This window comes from Mustela nigripes, chromosome 5 (assembly GCF_022355385.1).
Source record: "Mustela nigripes isolate SB6536 chromosome 5, MUSNIG.SB6536, whole genome shotgun sequence".
NCBI lineage: Eukaryota > Metazoa > Chordata > Mammalia > Carnivora > Mustelidae > Mustela > Mustela nigripes.
Genome location: NC_081561.1, coordinates 39427415 through 39454404, shown reverse-complemented (window position 1 = coordinate 39454404; position 26990 = coordinate 39427415). Strand labels below are relative to the sequence as shown.

Sequence of the window (26990 nt, the reverse complement as noted above, 5' to 3'; positions counted from 1 at the left end):
GGATAAAAAGAAAAATGCTAGAAAAGCTTCCAGAAAGAAAAGCAGATTCTCTTACCAAAAGACATCTCAAAGGCCATACCACATCCCAGGATTCAGTGTAAAATGTATCTTCAAAGTACAATGAGAAAAAAAAAACTTCTTGACCTTAAATTTCTAGGCCTAGCCAAAAGAAAATTCAAGTGTGAGGGTAAGATAAATCAATTTTAGACCCTCTCTGTTACAGGATATACTGAAGAAAAATTAAAAACAGTCAAAGAAAGAAGATCTACAAAGAAATTAACACAACTAATGGTTAAGTTTAAATTATTGAAGCAGTGTCTAAATAAAGCAGTTGGGAAATAAATGATGTGAGTGTCAAAGCAGAGAACAAGTGACCACATACCCAAATTCTTGTGTTGGTTTGGGAAAGAGTACAGATACTGATTCACTTAAGATATTGATATATTTAGAAATACATTTCAGTACATGTGACAAAATTAGTATATAATGCTTGAATAATTGAAGTAAGAGATCTAGAGCACTAGAGACCTCACATGCAAAGTAAACCTTGGGGGGTTTAGTGCTCAGACATGGATTAACTGTTCAACACTGCTTGACTTAAGAAAATGTTTAGAAGCAACGACCACTCTGTTATACTTAGACTGTAGTACATGTGAGTCTGTGTACAGACCCATTCATCAAGCTTGGTCAGGTCCTCTAGGCCTGTTCTGCTGAGAGATAGTCCATATGTTCATGGGCCAATTTCTGACCTAAGGAAAAAATATGTAATTTTAGAGCTTAAAAAGACTTTAGGAATCATGTTCCCAGAGTTCCCTTTTGCAAGAAGAGCAAACAGGCCAAGAGAACTTAAGGCTTGATGCTCTGAAATAAGAGCTGCACCTGCCAGTTGCCCACTGATTTGTCCATTCTCTATATTCAGCATTAGCCTATATTCTCTACATTCAGTTAAAATTGTCTTTAGGTATATGAAGTACTGCTTTGAATTAAACATTTTTAGTTCTCTATCAAATGCCACGTGGGCTTCAATACTAATAATGATAACTTATGGAAGCAAGTTTGAATGTATGTTCACTGATTTTAAGGATAATTAAATTCAAAACTAGAGAGCAATAATTTTCTTAAAATGTCTAAGTAAATACATGATTATATATATATACATAAATAAAATATGATATACATAATATAATATATACAAAGGTAACATCTATCAAAAATATCATACTAAAAAATTTCATTTGTTTAAGCATAGATTTCCTTATAAAAGACTTTTCCTATAAACTTTTTGGGGCACTGAAAATTGCTCTCGTTGCCAACAATTTGAACCCAGTGGTCCAAAGATGTACTCAGCCTGCAGTAAGCTATGACTGGCCAGTGTTTTGTGGGTGGTTCTATTTCTTTATCTAGTGGGGGTACCCCCATCCACCTACCCACCCAAGCTAGGTGCTTCCAGTAAGCTATTCATCAAACCTTCCTCTCAACCTGGTCACAGTCTTGTATGGACAATTGCAATAGCTTCCTCATAGTTTATACTGCCCTAATTTTGTTCCCCATAGTCGCTCTGAATTCCTCAATTAACTTATCTAAAATTCAAATCAAACCATGATTCTTTGCTTATTGCTTAAACCCCTACAAATATTTCACATTCAGGGTTCTTAGTAAGGCATAAGGGAGGTTTCTGATTCCCTCCCCACCAATCCCTTCAGAAGTATCTCTTGTCTCTCTCCTTCACACTTTATCTTCCATTAATAATAATAACTTACAGTACTAAACCCTGAACACCCAACTGCCTCATTTCTCCCTATCCCCTACGACACATTTCTTAAGTTCTTAAATCCTTGTTGGGGCCAGTTTCCCTTCAGAAAAATTTGGCTTCATATCACTAGGTGACTCATTCATTTTTGTCCTTCCAGGGAAGCCTGAAAGACAAGTCTTTTGTCATTTCCAAAGCAGCCTTCCCCACTATTTGGAAATCCCTAAAGAGTCTACTCTGCCCCCAGAGAATCACTGTACATGTCAGAGAGCTTGGCAGGAAAGCAACCGAGCTCTGTTCTTGTTAAGAAAATATATTTATGCAGGGACAATTTAGTTCACTTTCTTATATGTTAGATTTCCTAGGATCTTTGGGGGCCACTCTAGCAATAGGATAATTCAAATCTTATACTGTAAGAGGTTTAGTCCTCTGCCAGAGGTGTGAAAGCTCACAATAAAGCATCTTATTTTGCCACTGATATGCTAGTGTGTTAAATTAAATTCTAACACAGGTCAATAAGAAACACATTCGGCTACTAGTTTACTATTAGAAGTAGAATTGCATTTATCATTTATGTGTTTCTGCATTTATTTTCCTTATTACCAACAAATAGATGTTTTTTAAGCAAATCATTACTGGTAGTTTATAAAAATTCATGACCTCAAAAAGAGATGAGGTCATAAAATACAATTGGCTAATATTAACAAATAATTCCTACATGATTACACACATTGATGATTTCTTACATGAAACGGTGCATCCAATTTACTAACATTTCCCAGAAGGGTGACAAAATCAGAATATAAATGATGATTTAAGGGCTTATACCCTAAATTTCTTAGAATTATTCTAAATAAATTGTTTTGTTATATAGTTTTCACGTACATATTTGAGGAGATCTAAAAATAAATTCATAATTATATGTAATTATTTCAAAGTTCCTATTTTGAATAAAGGTAAGTTAAAATATAACATCATTGTCAAAGAAAATATCCACTAAGTATACTTGAAAATTGCTTCTACTATATATTATGTTTTGTAACTTAACAACCTAATTGAAAACTGAAAACTCCTAAACATTTTAAATTTTCTATAAACATACTAGCAGTATGCCCTTTGATGATTCCCTGTTTTGTCCACTTTTAGAAGTGGCATAAAACTACCCATCTACTTAACAGAGTCATGCCAACTACCTAATGAAATTATTTCTGTGGGAGTATTTTGAAAAACAAGATTCTACTTTGTTATTGTAAGAAAGAGCCTCTTGGTTCCTGTAACCAGGTATCTAACTATGGCAATGAAACTAAGAAATAATTTGAAGGAAAGAATATTAGTTATCCCCTTAAATATTAATGATGGATTTCTCTGATTTCTAATGTTTCTTAATATGTCTTAATTTATTTTATTATAAATACTTCTTATTTAGTTTTCTCAAAAATTATTTTAAATATTTCCTGATATTTCCTTTTTTATTATTTAAATTTAATTAGCCAACATATTTCCTGATATTTCTTAATTTCTTATCTATCTCTCATTCTTGAATTCTTTGGAAATTGTCTTTTATCCACATATTCTATCCTTGTTTGGTTCTTGGGGAAAATGAAATTAGTATATTTATAATCAATAATATTTTTAACCAGTGAACTTCAGGATTTCAACTAATGATGTCTAATTTTAATATTCTTTGTTTCTAACATCCTTTCCAGTCTAGAAATGTTTTTGATATTACAGATTGTAGTCTTTCCCCCAACATTTCTATCTTTCCATAAAGCACCTGACTCTGTAGGCACTCAAATAGCTTTTGAATGAGAGAATATAATTTTGAAGTCTGATCAAAGGTCACAAAACATTTTTTAAAAACTCAGAAAACAGAAAGATATCATAGTGACTGATAATCTGGACTGCTCTTCACTATCTAAATACCTCCCAGCTATGATAGGCACCAAAAATGTGGATACAAAACAATTGTGACAACTCCATTTGCAAAAAGTGTAAAAATGAATGAACACATTTAGTAAGTCATGCTTCTGACAAAATACAAACTTAGAGTGCTTTAAATATAATAATCTTATTTTATAAAAATGTCTGGTTGCTTCTTAACAGACTTTATTTGTCTATACCACCATAATCCAGCCAGATGATAGAATATTTCTTGTGCCAACCAGTTATACATTCAATATCCTTACTTGTCATACTATGACGAATGAATGTCACTTCAAATGTCCAGCTGCATGGCTGAAAAGTTTTATTTTCTCTTTGAGACACATTAGCAAGCCATTCTAGTTAAGGGTGATATTTAGGAAATTAACATGAAAACTGGGTTTTGAGTGGAGCTTCATATTTTGATTAAAATAAATAATATTATATATACCAAATGTTTGGATTTCCATGGACTATGAACTTCAGAATAACGGAGACTATTTTTCATTTATTTTTGTAACTTTAGTGCCTAACATGTAAGTAATTACTAAATGTTTACTGACAAAAATTAAGCTTTGTTGTTAAGGCATTAAACTTTTTTTAGGTTAGTGAGATTTAAGTTTCTTTTTTTAAAAAGGTAATATTGCAATTATTTAGATAATAATCTAAATATATTTAATGGATAAAGAAATGTCGAGCATCATGATCATACTTGACTACCTTTCAAGTACTTAACTAAAAATTTTATTATTTTTCCCCATCAAACTGTTCACCAAGCAAGTTTAAGAAAGGGTTCTGGGAATCTAGAAAGTTGCATTTTGGAGAAGCAACTCTTAACATGAACAATATTTATAAAATACATAAATAATGAATCTCAGCTAGGTACAAAGCAGGAAGTGATTTTAAAACTCATAAGGCATATTTCTTTCTCAAAGAAGTTTATAATCTAGTACAAGTAATAAAACAATCTGAAAATTAAAATGAAAGTCCATTATTATGAAATAGAAATTTAGAAAGACAGCCTGATTATGACTGGTTGATAATTCAGGGAGTGGGACATGAGGAGGTGTTTTACTGCAGGCATGGATAGAAAAATGGGTATTTCATACAGAGAAAGATAACAGAAACGGTGCAGTGGTTTAACCATTTCCAAGACAAAGAGTAGTGCGAGTTGATGATAGAATGTAAGTAAGTCATAACTTTGAGAAATTGTTGAGAAGCAGTCATGGCCAGGCTAGGGTGGTTTCTATGGAAATTCCAAGGAAAGTCAGTTAACAAGTAAAATTAGTATTTATATCGCAAAACAGATTGCAGTAATAACTTATCAGATAATCTGATGCACCACTTGCCTGCACATTGAAAAGTAAACACTTGGTAAAATAGCAAATGGATGTGTGTATGCTTTCATTTATTGATGACTGTGATTTCATGTTATTATAACCCTTGATTTCCAGACAAAAACTTCACAACTAACTACTGACTGTCAAGAGTCAGTTTTCAAGTCTATTTGTTTCTTAATGATCCTCTTATATATTTCTGGCTGGGGGAAGAGAAGATATAAAACTATTCTTAAGAAAGCAAGTTTTCGAAACCTTTCTTTCATGTAGCTTTGAGTAAGTCTTACTTCCAGAGACTACTGGTTTTTTATTAAGACGCACATTGAAAGATTGTATGAGAAAAATGTGCCTAAATATGAAAGTCATCGGCAGTCATTTGAGTTTTATACATGCATACAGTTATTTACCCACCACTTCATTGATACCATCAACATAAATATATAGGAAATAACCCTGTATTTTCATAAGCCATGTACTGTATTTACATACACAATATTATGCTGCACATTCCTTCATTTGATCTCATAACTTGCTTTTCATTGCTTACACAAAACAGATCATCTTTTTATTTGGTTATGCTATTTTCCTTGTGTAACTAATGTAGTATATTATCTTTGCCAACTCAGAATCATATGAGTATAAATCAACAACCCATGAAAGACTTATTATCCAGAGAGCATGATATGCTTAAGGTTTACCTCAACCCACATTCACCACATAAGAAAATGATAGCAAAACTAATACCTTGTTTTTTTCTAAGTTTGGATGATCCAGCTGGCCTTTATTTTCACTAGAAGAAAAGAAAATCAAATCATCATGAAAGGAGCACTCATGTTTTGAAAATATCTCATTGTGACATATGGATGGAACCAAAACATTTGTTATTAAATCTTACCATTGACAACAACCCTAAAACAAAGATGTATTTTTTTTTTCAAACACTTGGCACATAAACATTAGCAAAAGAAATTCACTTGGTTAGATAATCGTTTACATGATTCACTTACAAATTGAGATTGTTTTAGGTCAGAAACAATAGGTCTGGAACTTTAAAAAAATACCACCATAGTGTTGTTTTTCCACCTGAGAAAAAGAAATGCATGTCTTCTGCCTTACAGGGAATTTAGTTATATCAAGCCATCCTATTAGTTCTCATGTTTTAAAAGTAGTTTTCCAGATGAATTATATTGACAGAAATAATCAAAATTTTCATTTGAAACGTTCAGTTATACAAAAATACATAATCAAGGTAATAGATGATTAAAGAATTTCTTCTTAAATACTGTAACCGAGTGTTAAGTATCCCAGTATTAAGTAGCAGCTACTAATGTTCACATAACATTGATTTTTGATGATGAGTAGAATTGAGTAGAAGTGGCTCCAGTGAAGAATACTGAAATTTAATTTGTATCATACCTGTTTGAGAGATTTAAACCACATTCCAGCTAATAATATGAAATAGTTCACAGAGATGCTAATATCTGCTTTTAAGAGAAGTACTATACTTGTGTTTAAACTTCAGAAATCATTAAAAATTTAATATGACACTCTTAAAATTATTTCAGCAGTGCCTACCAACATACTTGGACCTGTAAATTTCAAGATTATAGTCCTCATACGAATAAATTACCTATTCTTAGAAAACAGATTATAGGCCATTTTCACACTGTCATTGACTTGAAGAATTGTCTTCTTCTAGAACAGGTAATAAAGTCACTTACTAAAAGAAGTTGTAAGGAAAAAAAAAAGCAGCAGCAGCAGAAAAAAAATGTTGTAGGCATAGAAAAAATATTTTTTTGAATATTCTTTTCCCTCCCAGTGCCAAAGCTTTGTTAATGTGACCATTAAAACCTGCAACTTATTTATGCATACATGTACTCTGACTTAAATGTTCTAAGGGGTAGACATGCACACAAACACAATTTAAATGATAAATTCAAGAGGACTGAAGGAAAAACATAATGTTAATAAAAATTACTACTGAATTTCTTTTGCTGTTTCAGATTCCCAAAATTTTCAGTTATATATAATATTTTAAAATACTGGGTAGTATATAAGAGTCTAGATATAAACTTTCTAAGCAGTCAATTTCCAAAATTGTTTAATGATATGTGATTATCGGATGCTTCTTATTAGCATAATGAAACATAGTTTAGGCAGCATACATAAATGAATGGAATGACAGGATGTTGGTGGCAATGGAAAATAATGATGGATTTTACAAGATTAAGCCAACTGACATTTTATGAAAATTTCCATTTCCTGCCTTGGATTTTATCTAAACTGACAAAAACAAACACACATTTGGTCTTCTCAGATGTCTCTTGGGATGTTCTCTTGGGTAGAATATCTGGAAAGAATTTCTGACAAATCAATCTGTCAGGTGCCACACTTTAATTTTTATGTGAGAACTCACCAGGATGGACAAAAATGTGTGCTATCGTCTTTCCTCCTTACGTAAAATAAAAATGTGGGTAGACTTAGTGCCTACAAAACACACTGCTCAATTGCACAAAGTACGTTGTATTGTTTTAGAAGAAGCTTAAAGATTAATTGGAAAAGGTAGAATTATACATTCCCAAATATTGATGTTGGTTCTGGCGATATATCTGTACTATCATTAGAACATGTTTGACTCAATCATCTTTGTCTTGTATCCAAGTCCTGGTCTTAAGGGCCCAGCAATTGCCTTGATGTAAGAGAAACAGTGTGATAGCCTGCCCCTCATGAATCCCCTTCCTCACACCCTATCCCATAAATTTGGCTTTTGTCTTATTAAAACAGCACTGCTTTATAGCAACAGTGTCAGAAGCATGGAACTCTTGCAGAATTCCAAGCATATGAATTTTTCAAAAATCTATTACATGGAGTCTGTTTTTCGTTCAGCTTATTTTTTCCCCTTCCCCACTGTCACTGAGTTAGGCCCAGATATTTTTGTCTTTCATAGGAGGTAGAACATTAAAGGATGAAATAACAGAAACCCGGAGCCATTCCTTTTTTAAACAGAACTTTTAAAAGAGAAAACACTCTCTTACATGTGGTTAGAAAAGGGATGAGCAACTGTTTGGACATAGGGCAGGAGAGAATTAGAATCACTTCAGTATCTATGAGCTTTCAAAGGACAGTAAGATCAACTCCATCTTTGGACAAATACTCCATTAAGTGAATGTTTGTTTACCTTTGGAAAGCCAGGTTACAGGATTATTCATTCATTCCTCAAGATTAAGTGTTGAAAACCTCAGGGTGGGGGTGGGCGGTGGTTACTACTCAGAGAGCAAGGGGGTATTATGCAGTCAGGATTCTCTCTCTGAAAAACAACAGTTAACACTGTGGTTGTATTTTTTCTGATGAATTGCTTGGAAACATTAAACATTAACACTATTTGTTAATTAAGCTGACTTAAAACCTGATGTTATTCTATCAACTGTTACTGTTTCTTGAAACCTTGCTCTTGTTTATAGATTTTTTTTTACTTGAGTTTAGAAATATTCCAAGTAGATCAACCTCGAAAATTTAAAACTGTAAATTTAATCAGTAATTTCTAGGTATATGTAGGAACATTGCATGAGACAGTAATGTAATTTGTGAGAAATGTCTACACACAAGCTTTCATATACCTTTATTCTGTCTTTAGAATTTGGAATGATGGGAGATCATACAATTAAAAGTCAGCGACCTCGATCTGTTCATGAAAAAAGGGTCCCTCAGGAACAAGCTGATGCTGCTAAATTTATGGCACAAACTGGTAATACGTTAGTTACATTTTTCTATTTATTGTTGTTAATTTAATGAAACCACTGCATGTTTTCATAATCTTTTGCTGCACATTTGTCAGTTTTTGGAGCTGATATTTTTTTGAACCATTTTTTTTTTCGTCACCAGTTAAAGTCCATAAATGAAGTAGCTTTGAGTTGAAAAGCGCACCAAAAAAATGTGTAAGATTTACGCTGTTTTCAGTATGGGACATTTAGGATTTACATATTATTATTTACTCATGTCAATTAACTTCTTAACATGTATCCTTAAACTTTTAAAGAAAGTCAACAGTTATTTCATCAATAATTGGTTATTATAGGACTTTTCAGAACTAGAATTTTAAATAGGACTTTAAATGATGAAATTTAACTTAGCAATAGATGTTGAGTGACATTTTTTCAAATGTCATGCATCATATAAATATTAAATGTTAAAAGGTATGGAAATTAGAAACTTTTTTCAGAATTTATTTTTTTATTTGAAAAGAGTTTTGCTGTATAAGCTTAATAATAAAAAATTGATAGTCTTTATTAGTAAGCCATAAATACATTCTAAACAATTAAATATCAACAAAAATCACTTTCTGGTTTGTAAAATTTTTAATCCTAAACTAATCAGATTAGTTTCAAATACCTCCCTTGGGGGGAAAAATATATATATATAGCACAATTAAATGCATTCATATGTTGGTTCATCATAATAAATGGGCTGTGATTCCATCTGTTTACATTGCATGTAGTACATTCTTAGATGAAAATGTATTTAAACTGTGTTGTGAACATTTTTAGCTGTCATTTTATTTCAGGAAATTGCAAACTAACAGTTTTATCTATGTCTTTATAAAGTTTTATACATTCTAATCTGGATGATCTGTTTTACCATTAATACTGAAGTTTCCAATACTTGACCAGCTTTTGACATGATGATGACTGATTTGATGAAATTCTCTTGAAGAATATTTCCTTTAGTTATATGTTCTTATGCTATTTATTATGAACATTAAATTTGAATCTACAACTAAAAATGCAAATATTCTTAATGGATTGTGCTCTTGGTAATGGGTGAGTAGTAGAATTTAACACATTAGTTGTAAGTAGGTCAAAGAATTCTTCAGAACAGAAAGAACGTTTACAATAAGTTCTACCTTAAGGACATATTTTTAGCATATATATATGTTGCAGCTAGACCCAGAAATGAAGAAAACTTGCTTATCTGGATTGCTTTTGCTGCAGCTTCTTACTTAACGAAAGGTGACATATTTTTAGTATTTGCTCGAACAAGCCCAAAAGTGCATGAGGGTCAGGTAAATTTTAAAATTATTAAATGTATTTTTCTCCCTTTCACGGAGCAAGAAGTCTCAAGCACTGACCAGAGATTGGGGAGTATTAGACTCCAACTAAAGGCATAGGGCATGGGCTGATGACTCAGCCTCTTCCTGGTGCCATCTCACAGGGGCATTTCTGCAAGATTATAGATGTTCTTCCTTTTTGCACAAGAGGTGGGAGTCACTGGCTTGCTGAAATTTATTAAAAATAGGGTCATTTCGGAGTGAAATGGTGAGCCACATTTTTAAATTCCCAATAATATGGTAAAATTAGTTGATGCATAAATATTGTGCAGTTTGGCCAGGAGCTTTTATATAAATTCAGTTTTTGCCTGTGACATAAACCAAGAGAATTCAGTTCTCAGCCAAAACCTTTTTTGCAGTTTCAAATCACAAGGAATATGATGTTTTCTTAATGAGAAATTACTATCTTATCTTTTCATTTACTTGTTTTTTCAAACATTGTTTTGTATCTAAAATATAATAACACATGATTTGGTAGAGTAGATGAAATATTTATTAAATATATCCATGAGGAGCATTAAAACCATTTCCTTATATTGTTAATAATACTTTAGAAAAGGCAATGAAAAATTAAAGTTCTGAAAAATCCAGTCTTGGATTGATTCATAATAAATACTTATTATTTTATTTTAAAGCAAAAATAGTTTAGGTAAATATAAAAACACATATAATATTATTTTAAATTTAAATTACTACAATACTGATAGAAGACTGGGAAACTGAATGATTTTAAATAATTTTTAAAATATGTAATGTGACACTAAGGAACTAAACAGAGAGAGGCTGTTTTTTTCCCTTCAATACTTTCTGAAAGTATACTTTCTTTAGGTGTTAAGGTAGTTAGTCTGAATAAGTGCAGTAAGTAATAAAATCTTATAAAAGTCAAGGTTTACTTATAAAATTTTCCTGTTGGTCTTTCAAACCAGGAAACTGGTGTTACAAATAAACAATGATAATATTTGTTAACATTAATGTGAGAATGAAGAAAAATGCAATAGAGGTAAAATTAAACGAGGAAGACATTAGAATATATATTTTATATTAGTCATGAGGGAAAATGATGCAAAATCTATAAACTTTTATAATTAAGAATTACTTCTCAAAATGAATAACCTGGCCTCTTCAACCAATATGATTAGTAAATCCTGTGTCTTAAAAGCAAACTTTCTATAAAAAATAACATGTGTGGAAATTGTTTTTAAAAGAGTAACATTTGGTAAAATAATGTTTCTTTACCAAAATAACTTAATCATTTTGGTTAGTCCAATAATTGAGGTAAGCTAGTTTAAATATAACTGAATAGGCTATCTCCAATAGCCTAGAACACAGTTTATATTTATGGTAAAAAATGAAATGAAGTGATAAAATGCAGGTATTTGATATAGACATCCAAATTAAATAACAAAAGATGGGTTAAGATAATTTAATTGCACTTGTGCTTTTTAACATCATAGTCATCAAATGATCTTATAAACATGTTTAGGAAAGTGCTCCTGTATTCCAGTGGGGAAAATAGCCTATATTAGTAAAGGATAGCATGTTATCTAAAACAGAAATATAAAATTAAAAATATGTTTCTAATTTAATGATTTTAACATACTAGCATAAATTTATATCAATTTTTTGTAATTTAAAATGCAGTCATATATTGTCTCATTTAATCCTCACATGTGCATTTTGAGGTAGATGTATTACCCAATTTGTTGAGAGGTTCAGAGAAATAAAGTGACTTCCTCCAGGTCACAGAACTAATAGTCAGTAGCTTCGCATCCGACACAGGTCCTCTGACTTCATTTACAGTGCTTTTCCAGTCCTCTTTCCTGTTTCATGTCAGGATAAAGAGCCTTAATAGTGCCTTAGATTCTTCAGTGTTCGATACCGTGTTTCATGTGCCTTCTCTGTTACAAGCTAAGGAACCAGAGTAGTTTGTGCTATCACCAAAGACATACATATTAAAAACAGTACACTTTGTATTATACTTAGCTATTTTAATGTTAGTGAGTTTTTAAAAATATACATATCTTTCTTATAAAGTATATGAGGTATTTCTCATAGTTACCCAAACTGCTGGACCAGAACAGTCTTCACACTTTTTGGAATGAAGAAGTGTCAGCGTGGAAATCACAACTAGTTAGTGGAAATGTTACACTTGAAACTATACCATCTGAAATCTAATGAGGTCATTTTGGTAGGTAGGCTGGTATTTGAATGACAAATTTTGATTCACAGTGTGAAAGCCAATATGTATTTTATTCATTTATTTATTTTGTTTTTGATCAAGAAAATGAACCATCAATTTGAGCGAGTGAAGAAGGCTAATTTATAATATATGCGCAGAAGCAACCCAGATTTTCAAATATTTGTACAGAAATACATTTAAAAATGGATCTTCATCCTGATTCATTGATCCATTTAATAAAAACATTTTAATGCCATCATAACAAGGCAGGGTAAGAGAAAGACTGCTTTTGTGAAAAAATACAACAATTTTATGCATAACCTTTATCATTTTACTTATAGAGTTCACATTGTTCAAGGTTTTCTAGCTCTTAATTAATAACATACAACATAATATTTCTACTTCACTTACTCTCATCACAACACAGGTTGAAATATCAAAAGAAAAAGATTTGCATTATATTTTTCTTAACTTTACTCTTAAATTCTTCATCCCTAAATATTTTTGTTCATATATACATATATGTGTGGATATTTTTTAACCATTTCCATATTATTGGGTTCCAGAATAATGATTTTTAATTTTTAGAGTATTCTTTAATGTAAAAGAACAAATTATGAGGCCTGCCTTTAAATATTATTCAAATGATCATCCATTATTATGAAGTAGTTAAGTATAAATTGGTGAAGACAAAAAAGACTAAAATAATCAGGGTCATCTATAGAGGACTTTCAGGACAAACACTGATCCAACACTAAAAAAAGTCCTATTTGATGTAATTCATCATCCCAGTTGCCACTGTCTGTGCCCTTATGATATGTATCTAATCATAAATGCCTTATTATCTATGCCTCTAGGTGCATAACACCGACCAATATAAGAGCGAATCTTTATAATGGTACCACCCAAATTGTAGTTGGTGAACCTATGCTTATCGGTGAACTCGTTTTCCCGGAACCCTGAGGAGATAAGAGGCTTATACCGGAATGTAAATTCAACTACTTAATCAAGCACATGTTTTATTTCAGCTAACTTTTTTGTTTGTCTGTTTGGAAAAAAATTCTCAGTGAAGAAATCAGCAAGTTGAGTTTACATTCTGGTCCAGCCTCCTTCTGTCCTGGAGTACCAGTCTATGGACCAGCTGTCCTGAGCAGCACTGCAAGTAATTTCTATGTCATCCACTAACCTTTCCAAAGAAAAAAAGACATGGACAAATAAATTATCATATTCTATTTTTTGAATGATAACTCGAAGGCAAATTCTAAGCAGAACTTATAAAATATAAACTGTTCCTTGGTTTTATAGTCAGTGATACAAAGTATTCAGAAACACTTCACCTGCATACCTTTCCCACAATGAAATAACTAACGTTAAGTCCTTCCCTGCCAGCAGGTAAATGCCCCAATTTTGTATTTGGGAAAAAACAACTGCAAGTTTTCAAATCAGTGTTAAAAATCTATCCCGAATCTGATGTCAACAGAATCAGAAATCTATTGCGATGGTCTTAGGAATTCTTGACTTTAAGTCTTTTTTGGACATGACTTGGCTAATAATAGAAACTAGATGTAATTTTAGTGTGATGCTTACTCCAAGAAAATTAATCAATTCAGAAATTCAATTGGCTTTCTAGGGCCCTATTTTGATTACATTAATAGAAACCATAGAGAAATTTTTCTTCCTTTTGAGTAAAACTCACTCCTCTACATCATCAGGAAAATTGTGAGCAGCAGGTTTCTAAACAAATGATCACAAAATAAATAGCTGTCATAGGATGAAAAAGTAAGAATTTCACTAGAAATAAATTATAAATGTCTGTGTTTAACACAATAAAAATTAGATATGCCCAAACTCCCACCTCATCCAGCATTAGAAAGGAGGCTGCTTGCAGTGAAGGATTAGGGAAGAATACGTCAATATGTTCCCGCTCCCTGAAGCCAGAGTACATTTAGCAATACATTTTGCTTCCTCTCCCACCCAAAGGACAAAGCCTTAGATTGGCTTGAAGATGATCCCTTCAGCAATCGTTGTTGAAAAATGCTGACTGGTCCCCTAGTGTGTGTAGCACAGTGGTTTTGTGAAGAGCAGTTTTGCTAACAAGGTTATAACAAACTTGGACCTTGCATCAGTGTCATATGTATCTCCCTTTATAATATTTTTCTCTGAAATGTGTTCTTGTACCTTTTGATGTGATGTCATATTTTTACATTTAAACTATTCATGCATGTCATAATGTCAGTTTGGTATGATGTTTAGTAGATGAATATTCAAAGCGGTATTTCATGTTTATTTGTTGTCTTGCACACAGGTGAATCTGGTGTGGAAGAGTGGTCCCAGTGGAGCACATGCTCAGTTACTTGTGGTCAAGGGTCGCAGGTGCGAACCAGAACTTGTGTATCACCTTACGGGACACACTGCAGCGGCCCATTAAGAGAATCAAGGGTTTGCAATAACACTGCCCTCTGTCCAGGTAGTGTTAGCAGCAACTACAACTGTGGATGTTATTGAATTGTGTCATGCTACGCATTTGGAAAGATTTGTTATGTTCATATAAACCGGGTATAGATATTTTAATTAAAGTGCATAAGTTTAACTCGTATTCAGCGGTGAAATTTTATCATACATGTGATGATTTCTGCTTTCAGAGCAGTCAGGAAATTATGTAAGTGACTCTCCTACCCATGGCAACTATATGCTTGAAATTTCTGTATCTGCATCTAATAAGATTCTAAGAGCTTTCCTTGTTTCAGGTGGCAAAAATGTCCAATTGAATATTTAAGGAAATGTAACCTGCAGGCATACTGGAAATGTGATCTGTATCCATTGTTTAAGGCAGTAGCTGATACAGTCTTTAAAGCAGTTAGCTGTTTTTCAATTACTTACTTGGTTCTATCAGAGAAAAATAGTTCCCCTGACCAAAGGACATTCTGTTAATTTATTTTATTCAGGTGACTGTCCTTATCCAAGCTACCCACTGCATTGTAAACTTTGAAGTCATTAATGGGGGAAAAAAAATCTTCAATGTTAAAAAGAGCATAGCCCTGGAGCTTGCCCAGGTGGGGTGAGCTTTTCCAGATGAAATTAACATTTTGTTCTCATTTGAGGCCCACATGCATGTTATAGGCATCTCCCCTTGAATTACTGACTTTCATGTAAAAATGAGTACAAAAAGGAATTTGGGCTTTCTTTCACGAAGTCCAAAGCACATGATATTGTGAATCTCCTGGTTTATATTTTTGTTTAACTATTTGGTGAATGGGCCATGGTCAAAACATATTGACCATTGCAATTGACACTGAACTTGCATCCACTAGAGGCCTCCAAAACGGGGTGGGCAACAAGAGAAGGATAGACACTGCAGCAGGGTTTCATCTGCTACACTGTAGGTAAAAGTTTTCTGATGACTTCCATTTCCAGAGATGGCTGATTTTGCAGTTGCTAAAAGTAAGATTTGAGAGTGGGTGGCATGGGGGAAGGGCAGGGATAGTCCCAATTTCGCAGCAGAACGAGCAAGGGCAACCCATTAAAAGACAGTCTGGAGGAGTTGTTAAATGGGTACAGGGTTTTGATTTGCAAAATGAGTAAGTTCTGGAGACCTGTTTTACAACAATGGGAATGTATTTAGCACTACTGAAGTGTATACCTAAAATAGTTTAGATGATAAGTTTTCTGTTATGTACTTTTTTGTCACAATAAAAGAAAAGACAATCTGGAAGAAACAAAAGGGAAAGGAAATGGTGGGCAGAATGAGGAGAGCTGATGCATGAGATGGGAAATCCCTTTATAATGGCATTGGGAGATGCAGAGCAGCAGATTCAGGTAGAATTAAAAGCTAAACAGGGCAGAAAACTATGGGGAAGAGAAGACAGAATTAGCAGGAAGCAGCAAAATTTCCAGTGAACACAAGAAAAATCCATGATAGTCAGTGGGAATTAAACTAGGTGAGAAGGAGCATCAAGTGGGAAAAAAAAAAAAAATCGGGTAATAAGTGCTTACAGAGGTAATGGAAGGGGAGGATAATAAAAAAAGATGACAAAACCAGTCGTGGGAGAGCAAACAGACTCGAGGTCTGTTAGGCAAGAAAAAAATGAGATGAAGTTTTTCAAAATTATCAAATTTCTCAGTTTTGTACCTAAAATGACCTCATGAGTAAACTCTTGTGGATTTTCAGCTAGGTGCGGGTATAGTACATTGTCTCATATTTAAAGCTGGCCCCTAGTTACAGTATCAAAGTTCCTGTTCTGGGCAATGAGAAAAATGTCAATAGAGAATTAAGCTGTGCCTGATATATACTTTTATCTTCTCAGTATCCCTCTGAAAAATCAAGTTCCCTTCAACATACAAGGGTAGAGTCTAATGGTAAATGGATTCCCAACTGGAAGTCTGAGAGAGGGTGCTAAAGTTTTCTCTGCAATTCTCTATTCAGTGCTTACTTTCCAGCCACTCGTTATCCACAGCCGTAGGGCTGACATATGGAAACTTCCATCTTTCTGCCAGGGACTGCTGATTAATCCCTTCACTGGGCAAGGAGAGCATCTGTAGTGGGACCAGAGTGCTCTCTCTTTCGCTCTGTGTCTGACGTTTAGAAAACTGAATAATATTCTGATTGTAAAACTTTCCTCAATTTCTTAAACCTCCTACCATTATAGCTACTGAAGAAATACATACTAATCATTAGTTGCTCTTCACCTTCATGTACTATAGGTTTGAGTTTCTAAATTTAGTTACATAATACCATAAGAAAAATGTGTCTTTTAATCATTGTTATAGCTCAGATGTTGAAGAAAATGGAGAGTTTTTTTTATTTCTTTTTAATTTTCTAAAATTAAACGCTAATTTGGCAACTTTGCTATTTTAAAAATATAGAATAAGTATTTCACTATAAGAAGTAGGATATCTTTTAGATCGTTATTGTACTCATTATGAAATATTTTGTATTCAGTATTTTGTTTAGGTACTTGCCCTGCCGGTAAATATGTACTTTTAAAAAATAGAGTATGTCATGAAAACTGTAACTGAAAGTAATTTTAAAAACTTAAATAGTACCTAAACAGTGTAAATATCTTTCTAAAATAATACTTTAAATTCCCAAGTAGAAAATTAGCTCAGAAATCAATAGCCTAGTTGTCACACTATGACAACAAGTGTGTGTATGGCATTTAATTAATGGAAATGACACAAGGACAAAATGAATGTCAAAGCCACTTTCCATAAAATATATGGAATGATAGAATTTGAGCTTGTATTTATTTGACCTACTAAAGCCTAATCTATAGTGTTATAAATTAGCTGCTTTTCACTTATATTATTCTAATTTCAAAAGAAGGGTTTTCTTAATTAAATTGCATAATAATGTGTTACTTCTAACATGGATCCTAGGACATCTAGCTTGTTGCAGATTGTTGCTTGGACATTATAGCCTCTTCAAAAATTTCTATTACTCAGAGCAGAAGATGATAGAGTTAAATAACAAGTAAATTGAGAAAGTAAAGAGCTACATTAAATTATGTATTAACTGTCCTGGTTTCTGACTTACAGTTTTATGATCTCTTCCAGGGTTTCTCAACCTCGGTTCTATTGACATTTTGACATGGATAAATCTTTGTTGTGGGAGGCTGGCCTGAGCATTCTTGGATGCTAGTAGCGTCCCTCCTTCCCCTGAGCTGTGACAATCAAAAATTACTCTGGACATTGCTAAATGTCCCCTGGAGGGCAAAATTGCCTCTGGTTGAGAACCACTGGTCTACTCTATATGTGTCCTAATCCCTTAGAAGTTTATTTGGGCTAAGGAATGGTTTGATATATTTTTTGGGGGGGGGGTACATGTCACAGTATCCATATCTAAATATTTATTAAGAAAAAAAAACTTTCCACTTAAAGGAGTTGTTTTATACATCCCAATGTAAATTATAAGCTAATTTGTATTCTTATTTCAAAATCTAGTAATAATATAATTTGTATATTGTATAATCCTCATTTCATCTTTAGATTGCACAGAGTAAGGATGTGATAATATAGCTAGTGTCTAAGCAAAGAAGAAAACTATAAAGATGGATTTATTTGATTAAAGTTTCTTGGTTTTATTAAACACATTTTCCAAATGAACTAGATTCTTTAAAGATTTTCATAATTTACTGAAAAGTAAAAGAATTTATATAATAATTTGTTGCTAAAATAAAAATATCTTTATTCTCTAAAATAAATCTTATGAATAGCATCTATAAAATTATAAGATATGTGTTATAATTTCCAACTAATTCAATAATATCTACAATAAACTATTATTAATAATTCTTTAAGTATTTAAAAAATTTTTTTTATAAATGATGTGGAAGATTCATGAAATTTCTGAAATTTCACCATAGAACAATAGAGTGTTAAAAAGTAGGGAGTAACATACTTTTCAGAGGACTCCAGCTTCATGATTTAACTAAACCACTAAGATTAATCAACATTTCTTTGAGATTAATAGAGAAAAATCTGCCAATTTAGCAGCTTTTTTTCTTTTAGGCTTTGTTCAACGAACACAGAACAGTGTGATTTGATTGAGGAGAAAATTAACAGAACGAGCAATATGATGTATAGACTCTAGGGGAAGAAAAGTTTGTTTTTAAATGGAGAAATCTTGGTAATTTGCAAAAATTGATTAAAGATATATGTTTTATATGACAAAATACATTCGTATATAATATTTTTAAAATATTTTGCTATCATTGATCATATACACCTATATGTAAATAAAAGTATATGCATATTTTTTTCCTTAGAGTTGAATATAGATTAATTATTTAATCTTATGCCAGTAGATACCAAGTGGTTTCGGTTTTTCAACCTTAGAAAAATGTGAACATATTAATTTCTTTCACTCTCTGACTTTTTTTCTATATAATATTTTAAAAATATATTTTCTAGCAACTTTCTCAGAAACTTGAAGAATTTTTCACTGAGCATTACACAAACGAGGCTAAATTTTTAATATTTCAGTGTATTTTCACAACCAGCTGGGGCAACTCAATAGCATAAATAGAATAGAATGGGGTGCCTCATAATTAAGGTATAATATATGTGTTTTTAAAGTAACAACTTGGTTCACACATACACATAAAACAGTCTAGGTAGACTATATTTACGCATAACTCCTCTGACACTTTGTATGGAATCTGCTTACCCCTACCAAAGTTGAGGAGAAAGTGAAATCTTTTTCATCATTTATTCTGTATTTCTACTCTCCCTTCTCATTCTAGTGGGTGTCCCATCAGACTTCTGCTCATGAACTTCTAAGAGCATATGAAGACCAGAGGTTCAACATTAAGACAGGAGCTTTTGAGCCAAAGAGCACATTTTTCCCAGCTTCTTTTTATGTGTATTATCCACAGAGTGTTATTCCTTACTATCCCAAATATTAAAAGTTGGGATGAGCTTGGTGAATTGCCTGTGACAAAGATGGGATCTAAACTCTGAACTCTAGTGGACTTTATGCAAAACATATCAATATGTATGCATACTGGTTCTTAGGGAGAGAGCACAAATTTTGTTGATATTTCTGATTAGTTTGAATCCATCCTAACGGCATAATTGAAGTATTGGTGTATGTATACTTATGTTAGGAGTAATCCTAATTAGATCATTTACTTTCTCTAGAAACTTTTGTTTATTATTGCCACGCATTTTAAAAGAGGACAAAGAGGAGAATCTTATGCGAGTAGATAAGAGTTTTTGAAAAGATAGAGTAGATAGAGTTTACTCAAAGACAGTGACTTTAAACACCCACATTTTTAAAAGGGCAGAAATACATTTATTTTCTAAAATGTGAAGCTTATACGCTATGTAAAATACATACCACTAACTTTCAGATTTTTTTTTTTATTTTTTGATAGCATCGAAGTCGTTAGTCCTGAAATGTTAAGAATTAGGTTGGCCCTTATATATTTAAATACAAACTTAACTCCAGAAGATCATATCTGTTATAAGAAATTTAGTTTTCTATACTACCTTATAAGTTTATATTACTTGTATTTAAAAAATAACTCATGCAATTTTACTATGAGGGAGAGAGCTGTGTTTCCATTAAAAAAAGAACACATTTAAAGTTTATGACAAATAACTGTTCAAATACAGAAAAAGTGCACGTCATATTGCATTATGTTAATGAATTTTCAAATTAACCTTTGTATTCTTCTGGCAAATAGGAGTGTTAACTGAGCTTTTTAAATATCTTCATACTGTCTATTTGATGATTTTTTTCATTATAGTTAAGAAAAAAAATATTTGACTTTACCTCTCTGCTTTTGTTGTTGAAGCTTCTTTGCTTTATTACAGTACATGGAGTTTGGGAGGAGTGGTCACCATGGAGTTTATGTTCATTTACATGTGGTCGAGGCCAAAGAACAAGAACAAGGTCGTGCACACCTCCTCAGTATGGAGGAAGGCCGTGTGAAGGACCTGAGACACATCATAAGCCTTGTAATATTGCTCTGTGCCCAGGTGAGTATATTCTGCATTTGGCGAACTTTGTATTTGTGTCCTTTGTATGTGGCCCCTGGTATACATAGGAAATATCATGAACACAACCTTTTTTCAGTCACAATGGAATATGTGTCCTTTGCTTACTATTTCTTGCTTAAAACTGGGCACGTACTTGATCTTATCATATGCAGTGGTTTATAATATTTCCTAGACTGAGTATCAAAGCTCACCTTTCTTCAGTTTCTATAATTTATATTAAGTCTTTCCACTAAGATTTTGTCCATACTCAGTTTTCCCTCCTAGAAAAATTATAAGGGGCCCCAAAGACATAAGATTGACTATTGCCTTGACACTATAACTAGAGAGACTGATTTAGAGGCAGTCCTTCTCATTGTGAGTCATTGTCTCACACACATTCAGTTAAGGAGTGGGGCTTCACCGTGGATCATGTATGGAAAAGACAGATATTTGTTAGGAAAACAGACCTTATAGATTCACTGTTATATTCATAAGATGGTTAGCTCAGAAATGACATGTAACTTCATGTATTATGAAAACTACAGAGTTCATAGACTATATTTGTTTCAATGCTGTTTTACCTGAACTTGATAACTTCACCCATTATTATTACATTATAACTTCACCCATTATTTTAAAAACTTAAAAAGACTGATCTTCAATTCAAGAGGCTTCTAACTTATGAGAGGAAAAACACATAGAAATGACAGAATCTCCTGGAAACTAGCCAAGGCATATTTTAGAGGAAGAGATTGGCAAAGGCTAGAATGGCAAAGACCAATGTAAATAGCCATTGATCTACTCCTTGGGAGACTTTTTCATTATCCCATTCTGCATGCAAGCAACATAGCTGAGATCATGGTATTATTCTCCAAACATATTATCCAACTTATATTCAGTCCCATTTGTACTCTCAATTCCCCAAAGTAATATCCTATGACATGAAGCAATGATTTAGTTTCTCTGGAAATTTTAAGTATCTAAAACATCTTGAGATTGAAAGTCCTCCAAAATGTAGATAACCAACAGTCATCTCACAAGCTTGTTCCCTCTTACTTTGGAGAAAGACTACTTAGGTTCCTATATGAGAAATACACATTTAAAGATGTGGTAGTTATATTTACTCCTACAATTTTATGAATTCTATGAATTATGACTATAACTTGTACAATTCAATATTCGTGTAATTGTGAATATTTGGGAGTTAAAATTATGATCCCTTATTTGCAAATCACTCCCAGAAAATCTATTTATGAAGTCAGTTATGTTCTGTTATTTCTGTCTCTCTATAAGTATACAGACAAGCACATAGACACAGACACACACACACACACACACACATATATATATATATATATATATATATATAAATGCCCTGCCCTTTCTCTAAAGATTTGGGCAAGCTTATACAAATTTTAGAGTTTTTTTAAATGTTGAGCTGTAACATTTACAAAGTCAAATATAATTCATTTTTATTTGTCCACGGAATGTGAAAAAATAGAAAATATGGGGAAATGAAAAATAATAGCTAACTATAGAATCTCTTTTAATATACTAGTTTTTACTATTTCTTTTACCTTGGCAAATCCCCATTGGTATAAAGATAAAAATGGCACTGATCAGTTAAAATGTTATCAACCATGTTTTGCGTAGTCTATTTTCCACGAACTTTCTAAAAGTAAAATGCTTGGGGGTCAGGAAATAAGGATGCTGAGTTGTTAGAATTCAGATAAGAAAACTCATTTTTCTAAGTTGATATAATTGTTTTATCACTGAAGTAGTAATCACTGTCGTTGAAATCACTCAGACCATTAAAATTAGGTCTTTCTTTTGTGTAGGTCTTTCTTTAATTTTGGAATTTTATGTCTTTATTATTTGTAAAACTGGTTTAGCTCATATTCTCTTATAGGCAGTCATTCTGGATATATATCAGGTACTTAATTAATTTACTTTTTTTTTTTACTATTATTTCCAGTCTTGAATTTAGTTGTATCATAAAAGATAAAAAACTCTTACCATGTTGTATCCCAATTTCCTTACTATTCTAAAGCGAATTCTAATGGCTATAATTAAAAAAAAAAAAAAAAGGTTTTATACTTTACCAAACATTTTGACATTATGCTTTTGAAATATGTAAGATTTATTTGGTGCAAACATTTGGAATTCTCTTTAAAAATAACTGTCTTATAGCTAGATTCAGGTGCCTTCACTATATATAAAAGTGTCATCATGTGTCGACAAGTTTTAAGACACTACTGAGAAGAATATATAGGTCCGGATCTCAAGAAATTTGTAATCTCTTTGGAGGATACAGACATAAACATGTGAAAAGTTGAATGCAGTTCTGATAAACACATATAAATACTCCACTTCAGTGAGTGGGGATAATTTGAGAATTCAGTGATTTTAGCCTACATTTCTTGTAGCCATCCAACCTGAGATCCCAGAGACATCTTTTTAAGGTGTAAAGCTGTGATAGGCAGTATGTCGGTAATGAAGAAAACATGCCAAGACCTATACACTTGGTTCCCCTTGGCTAGGCCAGTTGTCAAGTGAAGACCAGGGGAGAACAGAAGAAACAATAGAAACAACAAATAGGGTCTCAACTCACCAATTTTACAAGCTCTGACCATGTGCCTTGTGGTGATGGTCAGTGATATTTCAGGGTGGAATCACGTTGGAACAGCAAAGCAGCATCTAGCATCATACTTTTAAGAAATACATATAACCACCCTAATGAAGTGGACGCTACATAGGGCTGATAAAAAAAATAATGAAATATATTTTATTTATGCAAATTTTGACATCAACAAAGTAGATGGCATCCTACTTTCATCAGGTGCTTTCCTTAGTCGATGTCCAACTTTCTCCCGCTTCTTTTGAGGTAAGGGAAAACTGTCTGCCTGGGATCCATATAAGGAGAGAGGAACGAAAAGAAAGGGTATTTCCTAGGAAATGTGGTATTTCCTAGATGAGTTATCAGTTCCTAATGTGTATCATATCTAAGAACAGGGACCACTGTTGATGGAGGGAGATTGGCAAGAGATACAGAGCAACGAGAGGGATCCACTACAATTCATTCACTAACTATAAACATGTTATCCCATTTTCCTCCTTTCTTATCTATACCAATAATTAAATGTGATATTCTGGAAGGGTATGTGTCTGTATGTGTATGTCCAGTGGTCCTCGTGGTCTGTTTTTCTTATTGCATAAAACTTAGAATTTGTAGCAGTCCATATTTTCTCTTTTCTCTGAATTTTCATTGCAATCCCTAATCAAACATCAAATTCATCATGGTATTAATTAGTATATTAAGGAAATTCTCTTTCATTGCCTTTTTATCTCTCTGTGCAACTTTGTACTAATAGTATCCAATACATTACTGTTGAATGGATTTTCTTGATGGACATGTATAAATTTTTAGTTCTCCTCTGCCCAAAAAAATTACAGGACATTTTCTGGGTATATTTAATAATAGATTGATGTGGTATAGTGGAAGCTGGCCTTACACAAGAGAACACTTATTTAAATTTAGGTATCACCATTTAATACTTGTATTCCCCCTCTATAAATGGGGACAATAGCATACCCATTTCACAGGACAGTAGGAGGACCATGTGAGATGCTTTAAGGGAGATAACCTGGTAAACTGCAAACAGTGTATAAGTATCAGTATTATTATTATTATTATTATTATTATTATTATTATTATGTCAGCAGCCTAAAGTCAAAGTCCATTGGGATGACACGTATAGTTGAACAAGCTATATTCCTTACTCTTTGCATTGAGGGAAAATTAATATAAGAAACTCTGGGACAGGGCGCCTGGATGGCTCAGAGGGTTAAGCCTCTGCCTTCGGCTCAGGTCATGATCTCAGGGTCCTGGGATCGAGTCCCGCATCGGGCTCTCTGCTCAGCGGGGAGACTGCTTCTTCCTCTCTCTCTCTCTGCCTGCCTCTCTGCCTACTTGTGATCTCTGTCTGTCAAATAAATAAATAAAATCTTTAAAAAAAAAAAAAAAAGAAAGAAACTCTGGGACATCTTGGTAAGAGGGTGTTAGAAAGACTTATTAAGGGTTTAGACTTCTTTTGGGTGACTTCAAGGAGAGTTTTAGGAAGTGGGGCTTTGCTCTGGATTTAAATGTCTGGATGTGGTGGTGGGGATCTATGATTGGTATTTTAATGAATTATCCAGGAGGAGGGAAACTTGCTGTAATTGGTGAACAAGTGACAGTCACTCTTACTAGCTGAGAGAAGAGAATGTTTGGAACTTTGTGGGTTGTCCTGTGACCGTGTTTCATTTTATCTCACTTTATCACAGTTTCAAAGTGACCTTGTCTGTTGTTAATGTTCTCTGTGATGGTTTTAGATCCAACAGGAGATAACATATACTTGCTGTGGGTACCAAGCTAACAGCGCCGAATTTAGTTGTGTCAGACCATTTCCTTGGATGTCACCTTGATGGTGATTCCCCGTCTGGGGTGATTTAATCATTTTCCCTGCTTCTGTTTTTTTTTTTTTTTTTTTGGTTTTGTTTTGTTTTATTAATTAATTTATTTTCAGAAAAACAGTATTATTTTTTCACCACACCTGCTTCTGTTTTTAATGTTTTTGATTTTTTTTTAAATATTCACATGGAGAAAGAAAAGTGTTAGACATAATGGACTGTTTACATTTTCTAGGTAGGCCCTTTCTTAAAATTATATAGATGCATATCCCCAAAATAAAATTGATACTGCATTTTCCAAAATTAAGTGCTTTAGGGAAATAAAATGTTAAATTCTTACTTCAAAGCCTCAAGGTTTATAGTGATTTTCTTTGTAGTATGTTACTTCAGAGTAATATAGATATATAAAATATACATTACATATATATTATATATATAAAGTATATAAAATTGGGTTTTTTTTTCTGCTAGCTGAAAGATGGAAGGAACCAATACTTCAAGTTCAGTCCTCTTTTTTTCAGCTTTGTCAGTTCTTATTCTTATATAATCTGTGTAGTAAAGTACAAATAATGTAGCATATAGGGGTAAGTAGTAATTGAGTGACAGGCTGAAGACTAAAAGAAAGGAAAGAATTATTGACAAATTAGTTTTCATTTATAAGCTGAAACAAATATAAATGAGTTTAATTTAATGATCCAGTGGCAAACACAGCAGTCTGGAATTCGGAAGACACAGATTAATGTTCAGTCCTAATCTTTAATTATCAATATTTACTTAAGCCACATATTCATCTTCTCTGTGCCTCAGTTTTCTCATTTGTAAAACGGAGCCAGCATCCATTTCCCTACTATCTCAGGGGAGTGTTACCTGATTAAAATAAGGTGAAGGAATCCTGAAAAGTAAAAAAACAACATAAAGTGGAGGATGCTTATCAGGTTTTTATGACAGTATTACTTTAAAAAGTAAAGGATTTGGCTGAGACACTTCGGGGGGTCAGCTGATTAAGCACCTTCCTTCAGCTCAGGTCACCATGATCTCCTGATCCTGGAATAGAGTCCCCTGCTCAGCAAGGAGCCTGCTTCTCTCTCTGCCTACCATTTCCCCTGCTCATGCGCGCACGCGCGCTCTCTCTCTCTCTCTCTGACAAATAAATAAATAACATCTTAAAAAAAAAAAAAAAGGAAAGGATTTGGAAGAAATAGGTAAAATAAATTCAGGATATGATGATAGTTTTTGAGCTCTGTTTCTTACAGACAGTCTTAATCATAGACTCCAAGACTTCCAGCTCGTTTAAGAATCAAAAGCTCAAAGTTTTATTACGTGGGTGCAGAGGCCAAGTAATGAAATTGAGACCTAAAGAAATGACCGAGACAGGCAGTTTTTGTACTTTTTAGACAAAAACAATAAATCTGTGAGGAAGTAACAGAACAAAAAAAAACTTAATTTGGGGAGCTTCAATTAATAAGAAATTCTGAACAGAATTTGGGCCAGTAATGAGAGTTATTTTATAGAACCTTCCAGGCTCTAAATTTCCTATCTCTGGTGATAAGGATGTCTCTTTACCACCTAATACTGGGAGGGTACCTTTCTCCTAGGAGATCTGCTTCTTGCTTTCTGGACACAAGGGACAGGGACATAATATTCTTCTTGCCTTGGTTGTTTCTTAAGTAACTTTTATTTAAAATAATCGACATGGGGTGCCTGGGTGGCTCATATGGTTAAGCCTCTGCCTTCGACTCAGGTCATGATCCCAAGGTCCTGAGAAGGAGC

The 26990-nt window shown here is 33.0% G+C and overlaps 1 protein-coding gene across 3 annotated transcripts in view; it reads left to right on the top strand.

The window, feature by feature from the left end:
• Nucleotides 1-26990, top strand: part of ADGRB3 (adhesion G protein-coupled receptor B3) — a 726796-nt gene that overhangs the window by 273628 nt on the left and 426178 nt on the right. For all 3 annotated transcript variants that reach the window (XM_059400179.1, XM_059400180.1, XM_059400178.1), the window contains 3 exons: nucleotides 8642-8752; nucleotides 14596-14757; nucleotides 20607-20771. In XM_059400179.1, the coding sequence (XP_059256162.1) occupies nucleotides 8642-8752; nucleotides 14596-14757; nucleotides 20607-20771 (438 nt within the window). The remainder of the gene's footprint in view (nucleotides 1-8641; nucleotides 8753-14595; nucleotides 14758-20606; nucleotides 20772-26990) is intronic.